The 22,593-nt window shown below is 40.8% G+C and overlaps 1 protein-coding gene across 4 annotated transcripts in view; it reads right to left on the bottom strand.

The window, feature by feature from the left end:
* The window catches only part of LOC104865783 (Golgi pH regulator), a 37,497-nt gene extending 15,273 nt beyond the window's left edge, over positions 1 to 22,224 (bottom strand). Inside the window, exons 1-7 of one of the 4 annotated variants that reach the window (XM_010629490.3) lie at positions 22,033 to 22,223; positions 19,093 to 19,139; positions 12,249 to 12,308; positions 11,384 to 11,487; positions 7,310 to 7,416; positions 6,801 to 6,902; positions 600 to 720 (exon numbers count right to left, since the gene is read on the bottom strand). In XM_010629490.3, coding sequence (XP_010627792.1) covers positions 600 to 720; positions 6,801 to 6,902; positions 7,310 to 7,416; positions 11,384 to 11,487; positions 12,249 to 12,275 — 461 coding nt within the window. In that variant the 5' untranslated portion in view covers positions 12,276 to 12,308; positions 19,093 to 19,139; positions 22,033 to 22,223. Of the gene's footprint in view, positions 1 to 599; positions 721 to 6,800; positions 6,903 to 7,309; positions 7,417 to 11,383; positions 11,488 to 12,248; positions 12,309 to 15,955; positions 16,043 to 19,092; positions 19,140 to 22,032 lie in introns of those variants that run through there. The other 3 variants (XM_010629488.3, XM_010629489.3, XM_010629491.3) reach the window with 3 other exon arrangements.
* Positions 22,225 to 22,593: the final 369 nt, after the last annotated feature.

Raw genomic sequence — 22,593 nt, 5'->3', positions numbered from 1 at the left:
TTTGGGCTCCTACCCTTGGGCTTGTTACAAGTTACCTGGAGAAACATAAATCCCAATGATTAGCCAGTATATAAGGACATGCCTTTTTCTAGAAAACATTGAAATGACCATAATAAGCTACAATGCTCTCACTGGTATTTCTTAGAACTGATTCTTGTGGGGTTTGAGGGCGTCAGAGGTAAGGTAATTGCTCTCTTACTCTTTCTCAGCTTGGATCTAGTGACAGTTGGGATATAAGTTTAAACATACTTTAATTTGGCACTGTTTCCTATTCTACTTCTAGGAGGAACCTATTTCCTAAAGCTGGGAATACTTCACACTGCTGTCCTCCAGAAATGTGCCTTTAGAAAGTGGGAAGAAGGGGACAAAATTTGCTACTTAAACAATAAATGAATGTAGGGCAAATAACACAGGCAATGTAAGTGATAAGACTTATTTTGAAAGACTCCAGGTTAACACCCACAGGTACAGACACCTGCGGTACAGGTGTCCACGGGAAGAGAATAAAAGGGCACAATCACAGAGCTGATGTCTAAGTAGGAAAGCTGACATATGTATTCAAGTAATGGGGACAAAAAAGAAGAGGAAGTGTGCGTTACCTGAGGAAGTAGGACATGTATGTGTACGGGCAGTTGACAGCACCGAATCCAGAAAGCAGAGCCATGAGAGTCACCCCAATCACACCCACGCGGCTGATGAGCTGTTCTATGGACAAGATCCCTAAAAACATCAAAGCACATTAACATCCGGCAACACAGATACAATGGCTCATCTGCACCGCAGAAGGAAATGTTACTGAAAACAACTAGTACACAACTCACTCATACAAGCCAACTTTTAAATATTAATGTGTGGCTTTTCTGTGATAACTACAGTCACATCGACTGACAGTTTTTTCCTGTCTTACACACTTAAGGACCATCTCTTTTACTGGGTGACGATAACAGTAAAGTAGTAACAAGAATTGTGAATAGCACTGACAGTTTACTACGGTCAGTGTGAAAGTAAAATACTTTTAGTAAAAGCTCTGAGCAAACAAAATTAGGAAAGTAAATCTAGAAAAGCATGGATAACAAGTAACACTTGGTACTAGACACTCCTCACACAGCATTTTGTGTTAGGTCCATGCTTTTAGCTTATGCCTTATTCCTTTTTGCATCTAATAAACACAATCTAATTAATGGCATCTAATAAATGGGCTGAATTTACAGACAGATGGGTAATTCAAAGGCAAACACATGACTTTAGATGAGCAGTTGTGTTCTAATCGTCAATTATTTTCTATCATCTGAGAATGCTGAAAATCACTCAGCAGTTAAAGTAAGTGCTGCTAGGGGATGTTATCTGGGATAAATGAGAGTAAGCAATGCCAGAAGATAACTCAGACAGTTTGGCATCACAGAAAAAACAGTAGTTTTCACTCCTTATTTTTAGGATAGAATTTACTTCAGCCATCAACTCCAATGGCCAAATGCCAAGCTGCCATTCAGGTACTGTTGGCTTTGAACATTTAAATACCAACCTCCCACTTCTGAGGCGGGCCCTCCCCTCCTGCTCCTGCTCCTCAAGTCCTCTTGCTCCTTTATTACCACTAATCCGTTTCACTGGGGCTCTGTGGCCTGACCTCTGGCCTCTCATCTTCTGTTTTCCCCTTCTTCGCTAGCTTGGACTCCAGGATTGCTTGCTTCAACTTCTCTCAACAGGACCCTCAATCTCCTACCCTCTGCTCCTCTGGAAACACTGTTTCTACAATCCCCCGACTACATCAAATGCTGTGCCTCCCCATAGCCATGCCTGGGCTGCCTAAACTGCTAGAATGCATGCCCACACGACTGGTGCCATTCCATATGTGTGGTCTCTAGCCTTAGCTCACATACTGAGTACACAGTCAGTCCTCTCTCTCCGGTCCCCTCAGAGTTACACGTTAATTCATTTTCTCACATTTGTCCTCCGTAGCCGATGCCCTTACTATAAAAACACAAACTACTGGACATTTACCAACTTCACTCTAATATAAATATTTACAGCTGCAAACATCCTCTCAAACGGTCTCCCTCAGAACGAGGTGGTGACCAAAGCTAAGACTTCCAGGTGCTGTGTTCTCTGTCACAGTAATCTACTCTTATGCTGTGCAGTGTACTTTTTTCCTACTTTTCCTTGGCCCAAACTTGTTCTGCGGAGCATGTTTCTTTTCCTACTTTTAGCAAATGTAAAACCTTGAGACCTTCTGCACTTGTATTGACCAATTCTTTGCTCAGGCTGGAAAGAACCTGGAAACCAACTCCAGAAGAAGACTCCAGCACCCCAAAACCTGGCAACATATCTGGCAGAGCCAGCCAGGAGGTAAGGCCCTTTGGGGCACCTTTTGTTACTTCCCTTCTATAGAATGTACTCCCCCCACTACTTCTACTAGGCCCAAAAGAGCTCTGTACAGCCCTTTTCCTGCCTTTAAGAAATGTAAAGCCTCACTAAAACAAAAGAAAACAAAAGAAAGCTAGGACTTCTCTATGCTGTTGGTCTTATTCAATCCCTTTTTATATCCTCCAGAATCTTGTTCCATCACCTGTCCCTGCCCTCTTGTATCTTTAATCTTTCCACCAGTTCTTTTTCTTTAGTTTTAAGTCTATTTCCTAGAAAAAGCCTGTTCTTGGCCTTAAATTTACCTCTAGGTTTTATTTCACCCGTAACAGCAAAGCTTCTTGAAATAACTATCCCCTCTTCCTCAACCTGCAGCTGACTAGTCTGGCTTTCGTCCTATTCTTGTTGATGCAGGGTCTTGCTCTGTAGGCCAGACTGGCGTCAAACTCCAGAGTGCTAGGATTATAGGCATGCACCCACCAAGGCTAGCTCTCATCTCATTCTTTTACACTGAATGAAACTATTTTCACTAATAATCAGGCCGGCAATACAATAAGTAACATTAATCAAGTACCTGTTATGTTCTAGGTACTGTTTTAAGCATTTCATATATATTACCTAATTTAATCCTCTTAACAACCTTAGGGCCAGGGATTTAGCTCAGTGGTTCCGCTGCCTGCCTTACAACTGCAAGGACCCAAGTTCGATCCCCAGTACCAAAAAAACAAAACAAAACAAAACAACAAACAAACAAACAACAAAAAAACCAAACAACCAACCTTATGAGGCAGATATTATTGAAAGCCTTATTTTACAGATGAGGAAATGTAGGCACAGAGAAGTTAAGTAACTCAGTCAAGGCCACACAGCTAGGAAGTGGCAGAGTCAGGATTCAAACACAATCTAGAGCTTGGGCTCTTGACCTTTATAACACTATGGTCAGGGATGTTTCTACTGCTTACAAATTCAATGTCATTTTCCAAACATTCTCCTTGTCTCTCCTGCAGTGTGTCTGTTTCTTTCTTGACGAAGCTATTTGTATTATGTAGAAATAAAAGCAAAACTCTGAAGAGTCAGGTTACCGAGGTCACGGTGAGTGGAAGACTAGCCACAGTATAAGGCAGTATGGAGGCTGCACCCCGGGGTTTCCCTCGAGAGCCTCAGAGCAGCCTAGTGGCCACTCAAACATTAAGAACTCCCTCTTAAAACTTCCCCACATGGCTTGCTTCGGCAATTGAATGGTGCTCTCACCACAGACACTTGGGCGTCTACAGCACTTCCTGCTCAATGGCAACCTCCTGGAGGCAGCAGTATTTTTGGCAACAAACCACCTCTTTTGTTGCCTGGACCACTGGGACCTGCTCTAGGCTCTGAATCAGTATCCACAGCAATGGACCATTCCCTGTAGGCATTCTCCACTTTCTCCTATTCTTTGGGGAGGGGTGGGCGGGTGGGCATGGCCCTCCCTTTTCCAAGTGGAGAGGGAGCGGGCAGGCTGTGTGGCCCAGCCCCACTCGGGGGAAGGTGAAGGGCTGGCTGAGGCTGCCAGAGCAGATCAGTGAGGACCGCTTAGGCTTAGTCTTTTATGACGACGGATCCTTCTTATTTAAAATTACTTTCCCTTCATGGCTTTTATACTACTATTTTCCCAGGATTTCCTTTTTATTTCTCTAGTTGCTTTTTCTTGGTCTCTTCTTACTTAGCATGTCCAGAATTCTCTCTTTCATAGCAGTCTACACATTTTTCCTTGGGTATCTCTCCAATTTTTTCAGCTTTATCTCACAGCATTTAGTTGGTATCTAATTTCTTAAGGTTCACAAAATTCCCTCCATGAGAATTGATACACCTGTACTTTCTCTTAAGCACCTGACTTTTGTATTTAATTGCTTGTTGAACACAACCTGGATGTGTACGGGCAACTCAAATTCAACATATTCCAAACTGAAATCACTTTCCCCCTGGACCTGTTTCCTCTTCTGCATTGCCATTTTGCAAAAAAGTACCAAATGTCTAGCCACATAAAAAATCTACACACCTAGTCTCCATTCCATTTCTTACTCCTCTTTAACACACCAAAATCTTTCCTACGTTGGGGCTTTACACGAAGTCTCCTGTGCCTTCTTGCTGGGCCTTTCATTAAATCTTAGCTTAAATATTACTTCCTCAGAAAGGCCGACCTTAACCCCTTGCACTAAGTTTGATACCCTCACCTGCATTATTCTCTATCAAAGCAGACTGTTTGCTCCTTGATGATAATGATCACAACTGGCGATTATTTATTCTTATATTTACCTCTTATTGTCTAGTCACACCCATGAATCTGTAAGTTTCATAAGGGCAGAAATTTGTTTTGCTCATGGTTTATGCCCAGAATTTAATACATAAGTAGATGCTCACGAGGTATTTGTGGGATGAGTGACTGAAGAGTGGGTATTATCATGCCCATTTAGCAGTTAACAGACAGGAAGAGTGCAACAGACTACGAGAGTGTATCTCTGTTGCACCTGTTGCACCTGCGCACATCGGTTCCTTCTAGCTTTACATATTTTCAGTCTGCATTTTTCCACTCTAGGATGCCTCCCAACTTTCCCAGGTTCAGGCATTGCACTGGGAGACATTGCACTTTCACAGACTTCTATTGTGGTATATTAGGGATCGCGCCTAGGGACATTTTACCATTGAACTATACCCTCAGCCCTTTGTATTCTGTTTTTAAATTTTGAGACAAAGTTTCACTAAGTTGCCCAGGAGAGCCAAGAGTTTGTGATCTTCCTGTCTCAGTCTCCTGAGTAGCTGGGATTACAGGCATGCACAACCACACCTGACCAGGCATTGTTTTCATTGTAAGTAAGGTCTCTGTCTTATGGTTTTTGAGGGCTCCACATCAAATTCCCTATTAGTTGCTGGGACAGTCCTGGGAAAGCTCTGAGGTGGCATCATAGCCTTGGCTATTTCACAGATACTGTACTGACTAAACTTTTATTCCTATTTTCTTCTCTTAGGGGGGTTCAAGACACCTGAAATTCCAACTAAAACTAAAAGGTCTAATTATTGGAGTGTGAAGGAAAGATTAAAACTGAAATAAGCTCCCCAGCTTTCCCCACGTATCCCTTTTAGGATATTCCTGGGGAATTCAGAAAAAGTAACGGATGGAAGGTGTATATACTTCATATACTCAGTACAAACTTCAGAAGTATGTTCTGGAAGGACTTGCTAGAGGGAATTTTGTTCACTGTTTTTAAATAGAAATTAGGGGTCCCTCTGCCAAATTTCTTGTATTTAAAATGAAATTTTTCTGTGAAAGACTGATTTTTGGAAATCTTTATCTACTCATTGTGAGCATTTTATGTAAGATTGCACTCCCTAATTAAATACAGTCTCAGATGGGCATGGTGGCCCATGACTGTAATCCCAGCACTCTGGGGGCCTGAGGTAGGAGGATCACAAATTTGAGCCCAGTCTGGGCAACTTAGCAAGACATTTTCTCAAAATAAGAATGTTTAAAAAAGCCCAGATGCAGTTTAGTGCAAAGGCCCTAGATTCAATCCCTAGTACAGCAGGGGAAAAAAAAAACAACCATAAAATCAATGGCGGCAGCGGTGGGGTGGGGGTGGGTAGGTGAGGTGCCTTACTGTATTACACAGGCTGGTCTCAAACAATCCTCCTGCCCCAGTCTTCCAAGACACTGAGACTATACGCATGCATACTACCTAAAGACAATTTTTGTCAACATTTGAACAATGGCCATTTACCTTCTGGGTCACACACTTTTTTGGAAATCTGATAAAAGCTTATCAATGCATTACCTCCAAATAAACATACTGTTATGATATGGATAAGTGTCCCCCAGAGGCCCATATGTTTAAGGCTTGGTCTCCAGCTCCTGGCACAGTTTGGAGGCAGCGGATCCTGTAAGAAGAGGGGTCTATTTGGAAGTCTTCTGGTCACAGGTGGGCTCATTAAAGGAACAGAGACCTCTCCTTTCTTTGCTGCCTGACTGCTATGAGGTGTTTCCTCTCCCACCACAGGTCAAAAACCAACAGGCCAAGAGACTATGTCCCAACACCTCCAGAACTATGAGCCAAAGGTGATTAGCTCAGGTATTTCGTTATAGTAACAGAAAGGTGACTGATGTATATAATCCCACAATTCTGCATGTACTATCAGGACACTTAAATTAAGAACATCTTTCTCTGTCTCTCAAACCCTTGAAATGTTTATACTAAGTCAAGGTAAAAAAACTCCTCTAGAACAATAGACATCTGTTCCAGAACCAGCACTCTGATACCCTTTAGAATGAAGGAGAAAATGTGGATAAAAATTAGGTATTTTAGAGAAAAAATGTGCTGTGTTTCCCATAACCAAAAGTTTAAAAAACATTTTTTTCAAAATTAGAAAGTTAACCAACCCTCTTCTCACTCCTTCATTTCCCATATACTCACCATGCTTTGGGCTGAGAATGGGAAATGGATCTCCCAGTTTCCAGAAGAAATACATAAATGTTAACCATAAGAGACAGGAAAAAGGCAGTCGCTGTTTATGCACTAAGACAGAGGAGATAATGCTGTTAGCAAAAACATATTAAAGAGCTTGATGTATAAAAACATAAGCTTATGCTAATTAATATTTAGTTGGCTTCTTTACTTGGCAAATGAACGACGGAATTCAGTTTTTAGCAAAGGTGTCCTTCCCACCATCAAAGAAAGTTGGACAAAATTAAGTGGACCCAGTTGAGAGAGACAGTATAGTAGAAGCAGGGATAAAGCTGTGGGAGGATGAATAACCTCATCGTCCATTCAATGTTTGTATTCCTTTTGTGACCATTTTAAGATGCAGGGAGGTACCTGCAAATAGTAGCAGCTATGAAAATAATGTAGGAATGAAATTGTCCCCAACCCTAATCCCCAAGAATACTCATCTATGTGTTAAAATGAGCAGACAAAATACTCACATAGTCGGATGTTGCTCACAACAAAATAGCCAATGTAAAAAGGTACCATGAAAATTAGGATCAGCAGAATTACACACAGGTTCATTTTCCAGTGAAAATAACGGGAGCTGAAACAGATGTCAAAGAATATCACTGGGAGCTAGAAAGGGAATGACTTCCATTGTCTTTAGTCTTCCAAAGGATCTCTGCTCTTTGAACTCAATATTAAATACAACTCATATATTAGCCAACAAGGCTCTTACTATCTACTCACTGGCAGAGATTAAAAACTATAAATTTCTGAATGGTATATATATCCACCTTAGCCCAATAAAATAAGAATGTTTATACATTACATATGTGATGTATAACATACCACATCAACATGTACCATTTCTGGTAGAATGACTTATTTCACTCACCACTAGGAATCTTATTCCAACATAAAACTTAAAGAAAAATAAATGTCAATAGCAATAATCTCAAAAGGACTTGGAAGTACCTTTTTTTTTGTACTTTTGGCAGGGGTACCAGAACTTGGGTTGTTGCACTTGCCAGGCAGGTGGCAGAACCACTGAGCTAAATCCCTGGCCCTCTTTTGTGTTCTTAAACAGCTGATTTGCAAGACTTTTATTGATGTTTATAAAATCTTATTCTATTTTTAGCACATATGCTTATATAACAGCTTTGAGATATCGTTAGTACATTTAAAGTGTATAATTCAATGGTTTTTACTGTATTCACAGATCTGTGCAACCATCACTATAATCAATTTCAGAACATTTTCATTACGCAAAAAAAAAAAAAAAACCTCCTGCACCTGTTAGCAGTCACTTTCCATTTCTCCCCAATCTTGCCGACCTTAGGAAATCACCAAAATAACCACAGTATTTTGTTTTTATGGATCTGCCTATTCTGGACATTTCATGTGAATGGAATCAAAGGCTGCTTTTATAATTAGCTTCTTTCTCAACATGTTTCGCATCTATCAATAATTCATTTCTTTTTCATGGCTGAATAATATTCATCCCATTTATCTTTCATGAGTCAATAGATAATGTGGTTTCACTTTTTAGTTATTACAAATAGTGATGCTATGAACATTCTTACACAGCTTTTAGTGTAGTCATATTTCATTTCTCTTTATGTAGGAATGGAGTGGAATTCCTGGATCATATAGTAAATCTATACTTACTCCTTGAGTAAGTTTACTGTTTCCCAATGTGGCTGTATCATTTCTCATTTTCCCCAGCAGTGTATGAAGTTTCCAATTTTCAGCTGATGCAACACCTTCCTACAATCTGTCTTCTGGTTATACCAATTCTAGTGGTTCTGATTCACACATCTTTTCATATACTTATCAACCATCTGTATATCATCTTTAGAAATGCCTATTCAGATTCTTTGCCCATTGTAAGAATGGGTTGTGTTTTTACTATTACATTTTTAGTTTTTAATATATTCTAGATAGAAATCGCTTATCAGGTGATTTGCAAAGATTTCCCCCCATTTTTGAGATGTCTGTTCACTTTCTTGATAGTGTCCTTTGTATCTGATTTTAAATTTCAGCCAAGTTTCAAAAAATGACTAAGCAGTTAAGTGGCTTACAAGGCTATATAAAATATAGGATGAGGAAATAAACTATAAGGACACGTGAAGGAAAGGAACAATGTAAAAGACAGATAAAATACAGTGCTACCTTGGTTCATAAATGCTTTCATTTGGAAACAATTTGGTTCTCAAACAGAGGCCATCTGACAAACTCTTGTGTTTGTTTTTAAACTCTGTATCAGGCGACAAACAACCATGGCCCTCTTTCCCACAAAACTGAGTTTGCGAACCGAGGTCCCACTGTATTGGGCTAGGCCCAAACTTGATATGGGTGGCCTACAAATTTGGCTTTACATTTTCTCGTGTTCAATACAAAACACAGAATTTGATCATGTATTAGTCAGCTTTCGGGTCACTGATATAAAACCTGACAGTCTCAACTTAAAGGAGAGATTTCATTTGGCTTGCATTTTAAGGGGATTCAGTCTATGACCAATGGACTTCAAGGAAGAAACACCACAGCAGAGTAAAGCTGGGGAAGTAGAGCAAGGAACAGTGCAAAGCAGGAAACGAGCCAGGGACCATGTAGAGGACCCAAACTCAGACTCCATGACCCCTCACAAACACCCAGAAGTGTGCTCTACCAATCTTCCAGGTGGACCCCAAAGCTACTCCAGTTGATACTCTACCTCTACTGCCACAGATCGATTAGATAAAATCATGTCTTTAAGAAAACAGACAATTTCTCTCAAAGGATGCATAATTATTATTGATTTATTATTATTGAATTAGTACCAACAATGAAATTTCTCCAAAGATTTCATAAGGAGAATATAAGAGGGCAACTAACAACATCCTGAATAATATCCTCTCAAAGCAAACACCAGTGAGTTATAGAGGACTGTTTCTTTCTATAATACAGACATCAGGCAGCACCAAACAGAACCATTCAGTAAAGGCTACCCCACAGGCAACCAAAACCATTGAGTCTAGTTATACTGGCTGCTTTCTGCTTTTCGGGAATTAGCCCAGTTTAGTGTATCCAGAGAAGCAAACAAGCTGCACCTCCTCTAGGTAACTGTACATAGTATTTTAGCCAAGCTTTTGAAGATACTGGGAGGCAGTAGGTTTTAAATGACAATGTCCCAAGTATAACTTGTACTGCCAACTAGAAGTGAACCTAACAAGAGTCTATATTTGAATAGGAGGCTATACAACCTCTACTCAGAGGGATAACTTAATACAAAGTCTGGTTTTTTTTAAGCAAATAGAGATATATTTATTTCAGCATTAGATGTTTGCATATTTTCTAAATGGTTAGATACAAATCAAGTCTAGAGAGTACTTTCCAAAAATATTTTGCTTTTAGAAAAGATACAGGAGCTAAAAACCAAAAATATCCCAGGATTTCAGGGCTTCCTACTTCATATTAATTGTTGTTTAATGATTCTCTTTTGAAAAGTATTCTGAATCATCAGCGCAGATATAATACATGATCAAGGCCCACATTTCTGTTCCGTGACTGGGCAACATTAGCAAAAAGAGTAAGTGTAACTGTGTACATGTTTTAGCCTAAACAAACCCAATCCCCAAAAAGTACTTCAAGAACAACCAGATTTTGGCAATGCTAGTTGCTATACTTTTAAAGATAACTACGTATTCAAGATACTTGAAAAATATACACCAAAGTGTAACTGATGTTTCTTATGAGTTAAAAGTTGAGGGACATAATCTACCAAAATCAGTAACTAAGATTTTAGACTATTTGAGCCATAGTCTATTCTAAAAATATTTAGATTAGTGGTCAGAGAACTATGCCCTGGCTGCTACTGAGTTTTACTAAAGCACAGCCATGCCCATTTGTTTATTGCTTTTCAATTACAATAGCAGAACTGAGCAGCCATGATAAAAATCCTATGGCTCACAAAGTCTAAAGTATTTACTATCTTGCCCTTCACTGAAGACTTTGCCATCCCCTGCTTAGATAGCAGTGAAACAGGAAGGCTTAGCAATAAAGTTTAATAACCAGCATGTAAAACACTGGCCTCTGGATCTATATACAGTTCATGAAAAAAGTTTGGATTATTAAACAACAAGCTTAAAAGGGAAGTACGCACTCCTCATACAGATGCTTGGAATTTAAGTCAAGAAATATTTTGGATAATAAAACCAGACGGCCTGTTATTCGGTAGGGAGTAGAGTTAAGTAGTTTTGAGGAATTCTGATCTTTTCAGGCAGAGATTTTTAAATGTGAAAGACCACTATTGGGGTTCAGTCAGAGAACAGCCTAAGAATAAAACTTCTAAGAGAAGCCTGGGACCTAGTTTCTCACAGTCCTATTTTAACAGTAATTGTTTTCCTGGTATTTCATTCACAGTCTTTTGCCAAACCAGTTACTAGATACCTGGGACCCACATTTTCAGTGATCAATGCAGTTACTAAGATACATGGTAGCTCTTTTAGTTATGGGATCCAGATGATTCTTCTACCATGAAGAAATTAGCAGAGAACTCTTCAAGAGAGTTATTTAGTACTCTTACTCACCTGCTATTCAGTACTCCTAAGATCTCAAAGATGATAAGCTCAAACATGGTGCAAGAAAATGCAAAAGTCACAGAGAAGATCACCTGTACAGCATACTGACGCACCTAGTAAAAGCCCAAAAGAGACTAGAAGTCAGTTATTTTCTTGATTGAAATTCCGAGCTGATAATTAAAGCACGAGCAGATGAAGGAAGAGCCAGAAGCACCACATAGAATTCCTAAGGCACACTGACGACCCCTCACTCCCCCAATGTCCTGGATCAGTTCTGGAACCTTACCTGGGAAGACTTAAAGTATTGAACAGAATCTCCAGAATTCTGGGCCCTTTCAGACAACTACCCAAGCTCTCTGGAAAGGTTTAATGTAGAACATGAAAGAAATGGCCCGAAGGTATCCATAAGTATTGAACTCATTATTAAATAAAAAGCATTAATTAGAATATATCCAGTCTATTGGGGTGATTTTCTGAATCCAAGGCTTACAATAGGAACCACGCCAATGTTGAGATTTTGATATTAATTTTAAATGTAAGACTGGTAATTCAGGGCTGGAGAGACAAATGAAAGAGAACATTTATAAGACATTACTCTCACAAAGAGTTAATTGTCTGCTATTGGTGTGTGTCCAGATATAACAAGTATGACGTTCCTTGCTATTAGCTTTTGGGCTTCGACTTGCATTTTTTTGTTGTTTTAAAATCTACTAAGCCTAATCATATTCTGCAGTTTTATAGTTAAACAGTATTCATTTGGCAAAAACTTGCTATCTTGGAAGTGAACATGATCTTTCTCTTTTGTGGGTGTTTTCTTGTCTCCTTTTAAAAGACTCTCAATTCACATACGTGTAACATAATGATTTGTTCTTACCTCATAGTCCTTAAACAATTGGCGCATGAAGAAAAGCCACCCAAATCCAAAAAAAAGTATCTAGAGGAAAAAGAACATAGAAGGTCAATATGTATCTTCTTTTGAAAAAGGTCTTATAGACATTATTTTATGATAAAAGATCAGCTAGACACATATTTCAGAGATTAAAGATGAGATCTACTCATAACACTGGAGATGTTTAAATGCTTTTACATCTTTAAAGTTACTCATACTACAAAGAATTTTAAGTTAGACAAAAAAGGATGTATTTCCCCAGTCTTATGAAAATCATTTTGTGAACCAGAACAGTTAGCAAAGACTCTGAAATGTGATTACAGGTATTTGTATTTTTTTTTAAATTAAAATTTCAAGGGAATAAGATGAGAAAAAAATAGATGAATAGTAGATAGGCTAGTATTTTTTTGAATATGTTTTTTATTTCAGGAAGCTTTCTTAGCTTCTCTGCCATCCTGATTAATCTGCACAAAGGGGTTTCCATGTGAGACTGCAGGATCCTGCTTTTGTCAGTTTTGGCATCAGTGACAATAGCCATGTGACACCTGACAAAGCTGGTTTTCACTAGTACATAGAACCTTCTACACACACATGCTCTGGCACGTCTCTTTTTTAAACTTATACTAGTTGGGAGTTTTATTAAAATTCTTTTAGGCCTTCCTACTGACTCCTCTTTAGTCTTCCTGCCTACTGCACATTTTTAGTCACATGGAGCTTCCTCTTGTTCCTGGACACATCCTTTCATATTGGAAACTCTGCCATCGCCTGGCAGGAAAGTGACCCCCGTCTTCTCCCACTTACAATCCCATAGGTCTTAACAAATATATTGCTCCCTCTGAAAGGCCTTCTCCAACCTCCTGAATAAAGTTAAACGTGCTTTTGATATAATCCGAGCTTACCCTATTCGTCTCTTATCAAACCACACAGGTTTACAATGTCTAATTTCCTTTTACTATAAACTCTATGAGGCTTGCTATCACGGCTTTCCTTATAATAACTCACCCTGCATCCTCCAGGGTGTACTTTTATCTTGTTTTCTCTTTCTCCTTTTTTACTCGGCCCAAGTTCACTTTACAGAGCCAGTTTCTCCCTAACTCTCCATTTTTCCTTTTTCAAATAAAATCTGCCACTTCTTTTGGGTCATTTCATTCAATTCTTTGAGATGAGAACTTGGAATCTAACTTCAGAAGGGGAGCTGAACTCAAAACCCAGTAATGTTTATTTGGGGAGCCACTTTTAGAAGGAGCTACCTAACAACATTTTGGTGCAGCCAGTCAGGAGTGAGACACAGGTACCAGAGACCAAGCTAAGGCCCATGTTGGACACAAGTTTTATTTCTCTCCATGAGGTGGTTTTTCTCCTCTTTCTTTCCCTCACTCTCTCCCCTAGGCCAGGAATTGGGGAACTCTTCTCAAGGTGTCAGGGAGAGGCTTCCGGGCCCTGCCATGGGGATGGCGCCATGGGGATGGGAGAAGGAAATGTAGGCTTTTGTTTTCTTTCTAGCTGCCTGTGTTCACTCTATAGGTTCTTGTTGTTCATGCATTTATTTGTTGTACTTTGCTACTCTTTTTGGTAATTAACCTGGTTTCTGCTTTTATCAGTTTTGTAAATGCCGCCCCGCACCGTTTGTGTATTGGTGTTATGCTAGAATTAAGGATGTCCCACCCTGGGTGATTCTTTATTGGATTATGTGATGCTGGGATTAAGGGTAAGATGCTACAATTAAGGGTGGCACACCCTGCATGTGGGTGGTACCAAGAAATGGTTTAGAGCTGGCACAGAATCATGCGCAAGCTGGGACTAAGGGTCCCCCAAGAAATAGGTGGCACCAAGAAATAGGTTTATAGACTGCATGGGGTTACATCAACTGTCACCATCTTTTCCTTTTTTTTTTTTTAATTGAGTTTATTGGTACATTCTAGGTAGACAGTACAGTTACATTCATTACTGGGATCTTGTACCTTTACATGCCAGGTCTTGGTTCTCATTTTTCCCCTTGTCCCCCCCCTCCCTCCCCCCCCCCCCCACTTCAAGCACTTTAATTCCATTCACCATCTTTTCCTTTTTTAACTAACTGGCCTTACAAGCTAAACTTCTGTCTCAGTTACTCTCTTGTTGCTGGCACAAAATACCTGACACCCAAAGTTAAAGGAGGAAAGGTTTATTTCGGCTCAGTCTGCAGAGGTTTCAGTCTACAATCACCTGGCTCCAAGGCTGGGTGGCAAGAAAGTGGGACACTGCAGAGGAGAAATAGTTCATGGCGTGCAGAACACAGGAGGCAGAATGCACTAAGCAAATGAACTATAAGTGACAAGCCACGACCAAGGGATCTTTCTATCCCTTGTATCTTACTCAGGCTACCTGCTCTTGAGTGCCCTAAAGCACTCATACCCTCAATCCCAGTAACACACTGAATCAATCTGAGAATGACATCCTTGATTCCAGCAGCACAAACCCTAAATTCATCCACCTCCGAAAAGCCCTACCTATGACTTCATGAGGCTTTGAGGGGACATCTAGTTACAAACCGTTAACAGTCTCTGATTTTGGAAAACAAAAGGGAAGAACCTTTTCTTTTTGAATTATTTTAAACAGTACAGTGGCTCTTCCCTCTACAGAAGAGAAAAATTTATCCATTCAAAAAGAAAACTCCCACGGCTTTTTTGTTGGGGCAGGGCAATGGCCTGAGTGCCTGCTGAAGCCAGTTTTAGCTGATTCCCTTCCTCCCTGTCTCAAATCTCACCTGGGACTCTAGCTTCCTGGCTGGATTTCTTTCATGTTTAAATGCAAATAATTAAAAACCCTATGACCCGAGCAGATCAAACGGCATTTAAAATGTAATTAAAGTGGCTGTGAGTATATGAAAGCAGTCATCCCTATTCTTAGGGTTTTTTTTTTTTTTTTTGGTAATGGGGATTGAACTTGGGCCCTTGCACTTGTGAGGCAGGCGGCAGAATCACTGAGCCAAATCCCTGGCCCTGTTTTGTTTTTTACTATCAGAGTGTGCAAATGTTAGTGTCAAATTTCCCAACTGGCTCCATTCTGGTTAAATAGAGTCATAAAGGGACTCAAAATAAAAGTTGGGCCATCAAGGAATGGCTAAAGGAACTTTGCTTGGGAAAGTTTTGCCCTTACTTCATGAGAGTTGGTCTTGGAAAGACCAACAAGTGGCTTTGCCTGTTTTTCCCAAATGAGTTAATGGGTCCAAATATGGAGGCAAAAGCCCCTGGGGGAGCTTTTCTCTTGTGCCCAATGATGCAGCATCACTCAGACAAAGATGTCTGTCTAGTTTTTTGTTAGGGTCACAAGGGACACTCTGTGGAACTCCTTCTGGATGGGATGCCATCTTAAGAAGTGAAGTTGTCTCCTCTTTGTAGGCTCCAAGCTAAACCAATGGACACCTCTTGGACTTTACCACTGTGTGGATTTTAACCAATTCATCATTAGGACTGTATTCTTGATGAGTGGGAAAGGTTGGATCCTGACAATTTAAAACAGGAACAGCTTATCTACTTTTGCAATATAGTTTGGGTTCAGTACAAACTGGGAGGTGGTGAGAGATGGGTATGGGACAGTATTTTATGTTATGAGATTATTCTTCAGTTATAGCATTTCTACTTAAAACGCACATCTTTATTGTGGGAAAGGCTCAAAAGCTAAGAGGATGACCTCATCCTAGAACCCATACTCGCCTTTCAGGGAGATGTGGATCTCTCTGATCTGATGATCAGAGGAGGTCTCTTCTACTTCCTCCTCATAGTCTCCAGGCCAGTAATCACCTTTAGTCACAGATAAATAAGAGGCTAAGAACTATGGCAGGGGAAGTGGGAGGGGTAGGGGAAAGGAAAGAAGGGAAAGGAAAAAAATATGAGAGAAGGTAAAAAAATGGAAACAAGTCTTTATAAACAGGGAGGAGTGGAGGGGTTGAAGGGAGTGCCGGGGAAGGGTGAAAAATAAGAACCCGGATACATCATGTAAAAGTACAAGTTCCCAGTGATGAATGTAACCGTATTATATGCCTAAAATGTACCAATTGAAAGAAAAGAAGAAAAGGGTAAGAAACCACCCTGGAAAGCTTCTTTCCCCTTCAACAGAATCAAACTGGGACTGTAATATTAGTGGGGGGGCGCTAAGAGTGACGACATGCTAGCTGCTCTTATAATGGAGGTAAAAAGGTATATCAAGTCTTCTGTAAACATACTAACATAGGTCTATCTTCCAGGGAGGGATAAGCACTAGTGGGACATCATTTTAAGTCAGTCAGCCACAGATATTTGGTATAAGATACAAAAACTTCAGATGGGCCCACAGACCCCTATGGCCCAATCGCTGGATGTGGCCTTTTCTGTGTTCAACAACTAGGACCCGGAGGAGGGACAAGAGAAAAAGGCTAAAATTATAGTTGTTGCAATTGGAAATGTTTTAAACTTACCCAGGTTGTCTAGGGAAAAACCCAGGGACAACCAGGGAAGAGGTTCCTGTTTTAAGTGAGAGGACTGTACACTGGGCAGAAGATTGCACCAAGCTTCCGGTTGGGCCCTATATGTGAGACAGCTAATGCTCTTGACTCCTAGCATTGGAGGTTTGACTGTCCCACTCCCAGAGAGGGGACAGGCCAGCCAGAACCCTTATTTCCTGCTGTGATGACTGAAGAGGCCCAGGGGAACCTGCCATCTCCAAAGAACCCTGGATAATCTTAGATGTCATGGGTGAACTGAAGCAATTGCTTCTTTCTGTTTTGACTTATTTCTCTGGAAAACCCTTTTCTGGAATTATAGCCATAGTTGGGATCAAGGGGACCCCTAATCAAAGATGCTTTACAGCTGTACTAACAGAAGAAGCTGCAATATCAAACTTTGGGAAAGAAACTAGAAGTCATGACTCCCTGAATATGAGAGCGATTCTGTTTGTTTGTTTTTTTTGTTTGTTTGCTTTTTGAGACAGGGTCTCACTATATAGGTGAGACTGACCTGGAACTCACTATGTAGCCCAGGCTGGTCTTGAACTCACAGTGATCCTCCTGCCTCAGCCTCCCGAGTGCTGGGATTACAGGAGTGTGCCACCATGCCCGGCTGATGAGAGCTATTCTGAAGACAAAAGGTTACTTGTGGTTAATAGGGGAATGGCTAAGTATCTGGCCATTATAATCTGGCCATCTGATTATAACATGTGACGTTATTATAAAAACTTGCATTACTATTAACCCTACTTCTTCAATGCCTACAGGCCCAAAAAGGACATCGAAAGGTAGGTTACGCAGTTGTCACTTCACAACAGGTCACTGAAACTAAAACTCTTCCTCCAGGAACCTCTGCTCAAAAGGCAGAGCTAATGGCTCTTATTTGGTCATTGATTTTAGGAAAAAGCAGAAGGTTAAATATCTACAGATTCCAAATATGCCTTCTGATACATATCCACACAGCAATGTAGATGACTAATAAAGAATCACCTATCTTGCACAGGTGAGAAATTTTACAACTCCTAGAGACAGTCCATCTTCCCAAGCAGACACAGTCACACACTATAAAGGCCTTCAAAGTGGCAAGTCTGAATTCCTGGGAAGTAAAAGGGCTGAGAGGAAAGGAAAAAGGGCAGCCTGACAGCCCATGAAGAGTCTACTCTTATTCCCAGTTCCTGAGGAAAAGCCAATCTATACTCTCCAGGAAAATTAATGGGCCTTAGGACAGGGGAATTAAAAAGGGATTCTGGTTTATTGGGGTTTCTTTTTTTTGGTACCGGGGATCGAACTCAGGTCCTTTTACTTGCAAGGCAGGCGGCAGAATCACTGAGCTAAATCCCTGGCCCTCTGGTGGAATTTAGAAAACAAACTGGCTCTTCCTCAAGACACAATGGAAGGCTATAAAAATACTTCATGATTCCTTCCACATGGGAAGAGATGCTACACTGGAAATGGTCCCTCAAGTCTTCAAGGACTAGGACTAATTACAACCAGCTGACAGGTGTGCAAAGCTTCCTTGCTCTGTGCCTACAGTAACCTGGGCAAGAATTAGAACCTGTACAGAAGAGAGGAACATATGCTGGGGAGGACTAGCAATGAGACTTTATCCATATGCCACCATGTGGAGGATTAAACAGATGCTGGTCCTAATTGACACCTTCGGAGGCTAGACTGAAGCCTATTCTACCTGTTCAGAAAAAAGCTACAGATGTAGTCAAGGTGCTTTTTAAAGAAGTAATCCTTACATTTGCACTACCACAGTCCTTCTAGAGTGACAATGGTCCTTCTTTTAAGTTCCAAATAATTCAGGGGATGGCAAAGCCTTTCGGAATAAGTACCACCACCGCTCCTCCTAGCAGCCTCAACTGGAGAGGTAGAGAGACTCAACCAGGTCCTCAAGTGAGCTCTGACACTCTCTGCATCCTGGATGCCAGGCTTCCTCTGCTATGCCCTTTTGCCTCGGAGCTAGCCAGTTTTGGATTGAAACATGAGCCAAAATAAACTCCTCATTCTTTAATTTGTGGTTGTCGGGTATTTTCTCCCCTGAGGAAAGTGACTAAGACAGAGAAGGTACAGAAACAAGAGGGTATATGAGAAAGTAACTCGGACACACAAATCCAGTTCAAGCAGAAAAGGGCAAATAGATGAGGAGGAAAAAATTCCCTGGCTTCTTTGGAGACATTAGGTAACTGTGGCTGAAGCCATAACGGAAGTTAGAGAAGTGGGACAATTGTGATTGGGAGTGGTATAGGGACATGAAGAGTTTTTAAAAAAAATTAACCAGATCACCTAAAATGAGGCTTTAGACAAAGAAAACAAGTAAAAAATTGTAATTTATATGATGGGAGAGAAAGAAAAATAGCTATATACCTTTAATGTTTTATCATTGGCCCCGTTTCCATTGACAAAGGAAGTTTCTGAAAGATTTAAAAATCATACATAAAAGTAATTGCAGCCAGGCACAGTGGCACTTGCCTTAGGTTCCAGCTACTAAAGGAAGCTGAGACAGGAAGATCACTTGAGCCCAGAAGTCTGAGATCATCTTAAGCAATATAGGGAGACCCCCATCTCTTAACAGCAACTAAAAATAATTGGATGATTGTACTTGAGATAAATATGAATTCCAGTGTGACACCCTGTGTTCAAACCCTACTACTGTAATAAAACACAAACTTTTAGAACTGCACAGAGTCTTGACCTTGGGACTCAGAATGTACTCTGGAATTGATAAGTCTTATGATTGTGTAGAGGGGTGTCAAAATATGTTAGATAATACTTGCTTTTCTAAAAATGACCTGTAGGTTGAAAATTAGCTAGAGGGGGAAAAAATAGCAATTAGTATAGTTATTAAAGACTAACTGGAGCAAGACACTTTTCTTGGATCATTTATTCACCCTTTTACTCAGTCAACAAATATTTCTTGGTGCATAATATGTGCTAGGTCCTAGCAATAGAGCAGTGAATAATAAAGCATGAATGTTGCTTTCTAGGGCTTTAAAGTTTAAGGAGGAGATAAACAAGCAATTACAAAACAAGGCAGGAGCACTGTTATAAGGGAAGTGAGTGAAGGGCATTACGGCAGCATGTATAGGAACCTCTGTCTAATCCAGTCTGCGAGAGGCTTCTTGGATGTCCAAGCTGAGATCTAAAGGTTGAATAGGAGTTTGCCAGGAGAAAAAAGGGAAGGAATATGGGGTGGCAGGGGTGTCCTAAAAAGAGAGGAGACTGGAATTCTGGTGGCACGACAGCATGGCCAGGTTAAGGAACTAAAAGAAGTTTGAAGTCTAAAGTGAAGTGAGGCTATGGTGAGAGCCAAGGCTGAAGCTCAATGCCAGGGTCCAACCTAAGGGGCCCTATAAGCCATATTAAAAGTTTGAGCTTCTTCCCGTGGCATGATTAACAATTGCTACACTAAGATGTTGTCTGAGGCTCACAAGTTTTGATATGTGACCTCCGATTTCTGACATTTCAAATAAAACTTTCAGTTCACACATAAAGACACACAAAGGAAAAGTGGTGTGGGAGGTTACTCTGAAGGTAAGTGAATCTCTCTAGTGAGGAACTTTTTATTAAGTTAATATTTCTAGGTTTCTACCATGATCTAGACACTACGGAATATAGAAGAGAATAAGAAAGATTACACTATGGACTTTATGGAGCCTACAGAGAGCAAACATAAGAAACACACAAATAACACTGATAAATAAATGTGAAAAGAAAAGAAAACAGGGAAATGAGAAAGGAGGGGAGTGGCTAGGATGAAAGGCTACTTTTGTTGAGGATAGGTGGCCAGGTAAAGCATCCCCAAAGTGACATTTTTATTGATACCTAAAGTAGATACATATATATTTGGACAGAGAATATTTGATGCAAAGGATCCTTTGAGTCTTAGTTCTGAGCAGGTTAGACATTATGTGACTAGGTATATGAAAGTTAAAAGTATGTGAAATTAAGGCACAAAAGATTAGAAAGCTATTTCTTGGTTCAACTTTTTAATTATATCCATGTTTAAAATCTTAGAAGCAGCAATGCAATGGCAACTGTCTATTAACATTCTTAGTTTAATTCTAAATGAAAAAATGCTGTTTAAGTATTTTTCTCCAGTTGGTGCTAAGGGTAAAAACGCTGTACTGTATCGTCATGAGGGGTAGGAAGTCTTAAAAGAAAAAAGTCTTAATAGGCAGTCTTAAAAAGGCTTCAAGAAAGCTACATGCCCAGATTTTTGTACATTGATATATTTGAATATTATGGTCACCCATAAAAACAACAGAAATTAAATAAAAGATGGCAAATTTTAAAAATAAAAAAGTTATTGTATTAGGCCTGTAAATGGTTATTCTTTGCTTCATATTTTAAATGTTATAAAAGCTTTTCAAGAGGCAAGGGTAGGGCTCTACAAAGCATTAGGATGAAGCAGTGTAAAAAAGATGTCAAAACTCCAGATTTAGCTTACTTTAAGTCTTCAAAGGGCATCATTTCTTTCATTTGCCATTTGTAAAAAAGAACAACTAAGAATGCTTTAAATTATTTTGTACATTGGTGGGGACAGCCAATAATTAGGCAGCCGGAGCTTCTACAATTGCTAACAGTTGGCCAACAATTATTTGAGTGCTTGCACTTGGAACTGAGCATACAGCTACCGACAATACAGGGACTTAAAAAATAAACTCGTAAGCACTTAAATGATATCACTGGTATGCTAAGAGCTTGAGAAAAAACAGATCAACAACGAATGACACGGTAAAAGTTAAGAAGTTCACTAGATGGAGGTTCTGGAGGGCAGAGAAAACGTCGTTTGTATTTTTGTACTCTCAGAGCTTTATAAAATGGTAAATGCTGGCTATGAATGAATGTGCCCAAATGAGAGGAAACGAGGGTAGGAAAACAGTGAGTAGCAAGCAGAGAATAAAGAGCGACGTGTCAGTTCAAACAGGAAACCTAAATACCTGATAGAAATGACGACAGCAAATGCCTCTTTGCCCTCAGACTCAGGATGTGAAAAGAAAGCGCAAAGCCCACACGTGTCCCCAATTTTCAGCTCTGATTGGCGCGCCGCACAACAGCTCCCGGAACCACAACTTCCCGGATCGCTGGGTCAGCGACACCGTCGGAAGCTTCGGGGAGGTTGAGGGACCGCTCGCTCCCCTCCCCGGGCACCCAGAGGGAAGCGGATGCAGCAGCTCTCACCTGGTCCATGGGCTCTGGGGATTAGAGTGGGGCGGGCGCGATCCCCGAGACCCCAGCCAGCCCGCAAGGCCGAGGCCCCAGAGCGCGAGTCCCGGGGTTGCGGGGAGGGCATGGGTGACTTACCTGTGAGGTAATCACAATGCTGGAATCGATTAGGAAACTCATGTATAAGCGTAGGGAGGGCTGGAGCCTTCGCTCTCCAAGGCCATCGCAAGCTGCGCAGCCAGCCCACTCACTCGGCTAGCCTTCGCCCAGAGGCAGCGACTGAGACAGCTACTCGCCTGTTTTACGCCATCAAACCGCGCCTCAAACAGCCAATCAGCGCCTACGTCCTGCGCTTCCGCCTCGGGCTAGAAGTGGGCGGGGCGACGCCCGGGGCCGGAGCTCTGGATCCCGGGAGGCGGGGCTTAATTAGGGCCCCCTGGGCAGAGAGGGGCGGATTGCGGTGTTACTCGCTGAAAACCAGAAGCAGGTGTAAAGCAAGGTAGCATTTCTGTTTCCGAGGCCAAAAGAGGTGAGGCCTGAGACCCAACGTCTTATTTTCAGTGGTAAATCCACTGAATATAAATAATGACCACAATAATAAGATGAAGTTAATTATTGAGCTGGGGATTGTACAAGGCATGGGTTCACCCCCCCCAACACCGCAGAAAAACAAAACCAGTAAAGTATTATTCTAACAAT

The sequence above is a fragment of the Fukomys damarensis genome, unplaced genomic scaffold (genome assembly GCF_012274545.1).
Source record: "Fukomys damarensis isolate Sample0158 unplaced genomic scaffold, DMR_v1.0_HiC HiC_scaffold_33, whole genome shotgun sequence".
In the NCBI taxonomy this organism is placed as follows: domain Eukaryota; kingdom Metazoa; phylum Chordata; class Mammalia; order Rodentia; family Bathyergidae; genus Fukomys; species Fukomys damarensis.
This window is presented reverse-complemented; position numbering and strand designations above follow the sequence as displayed.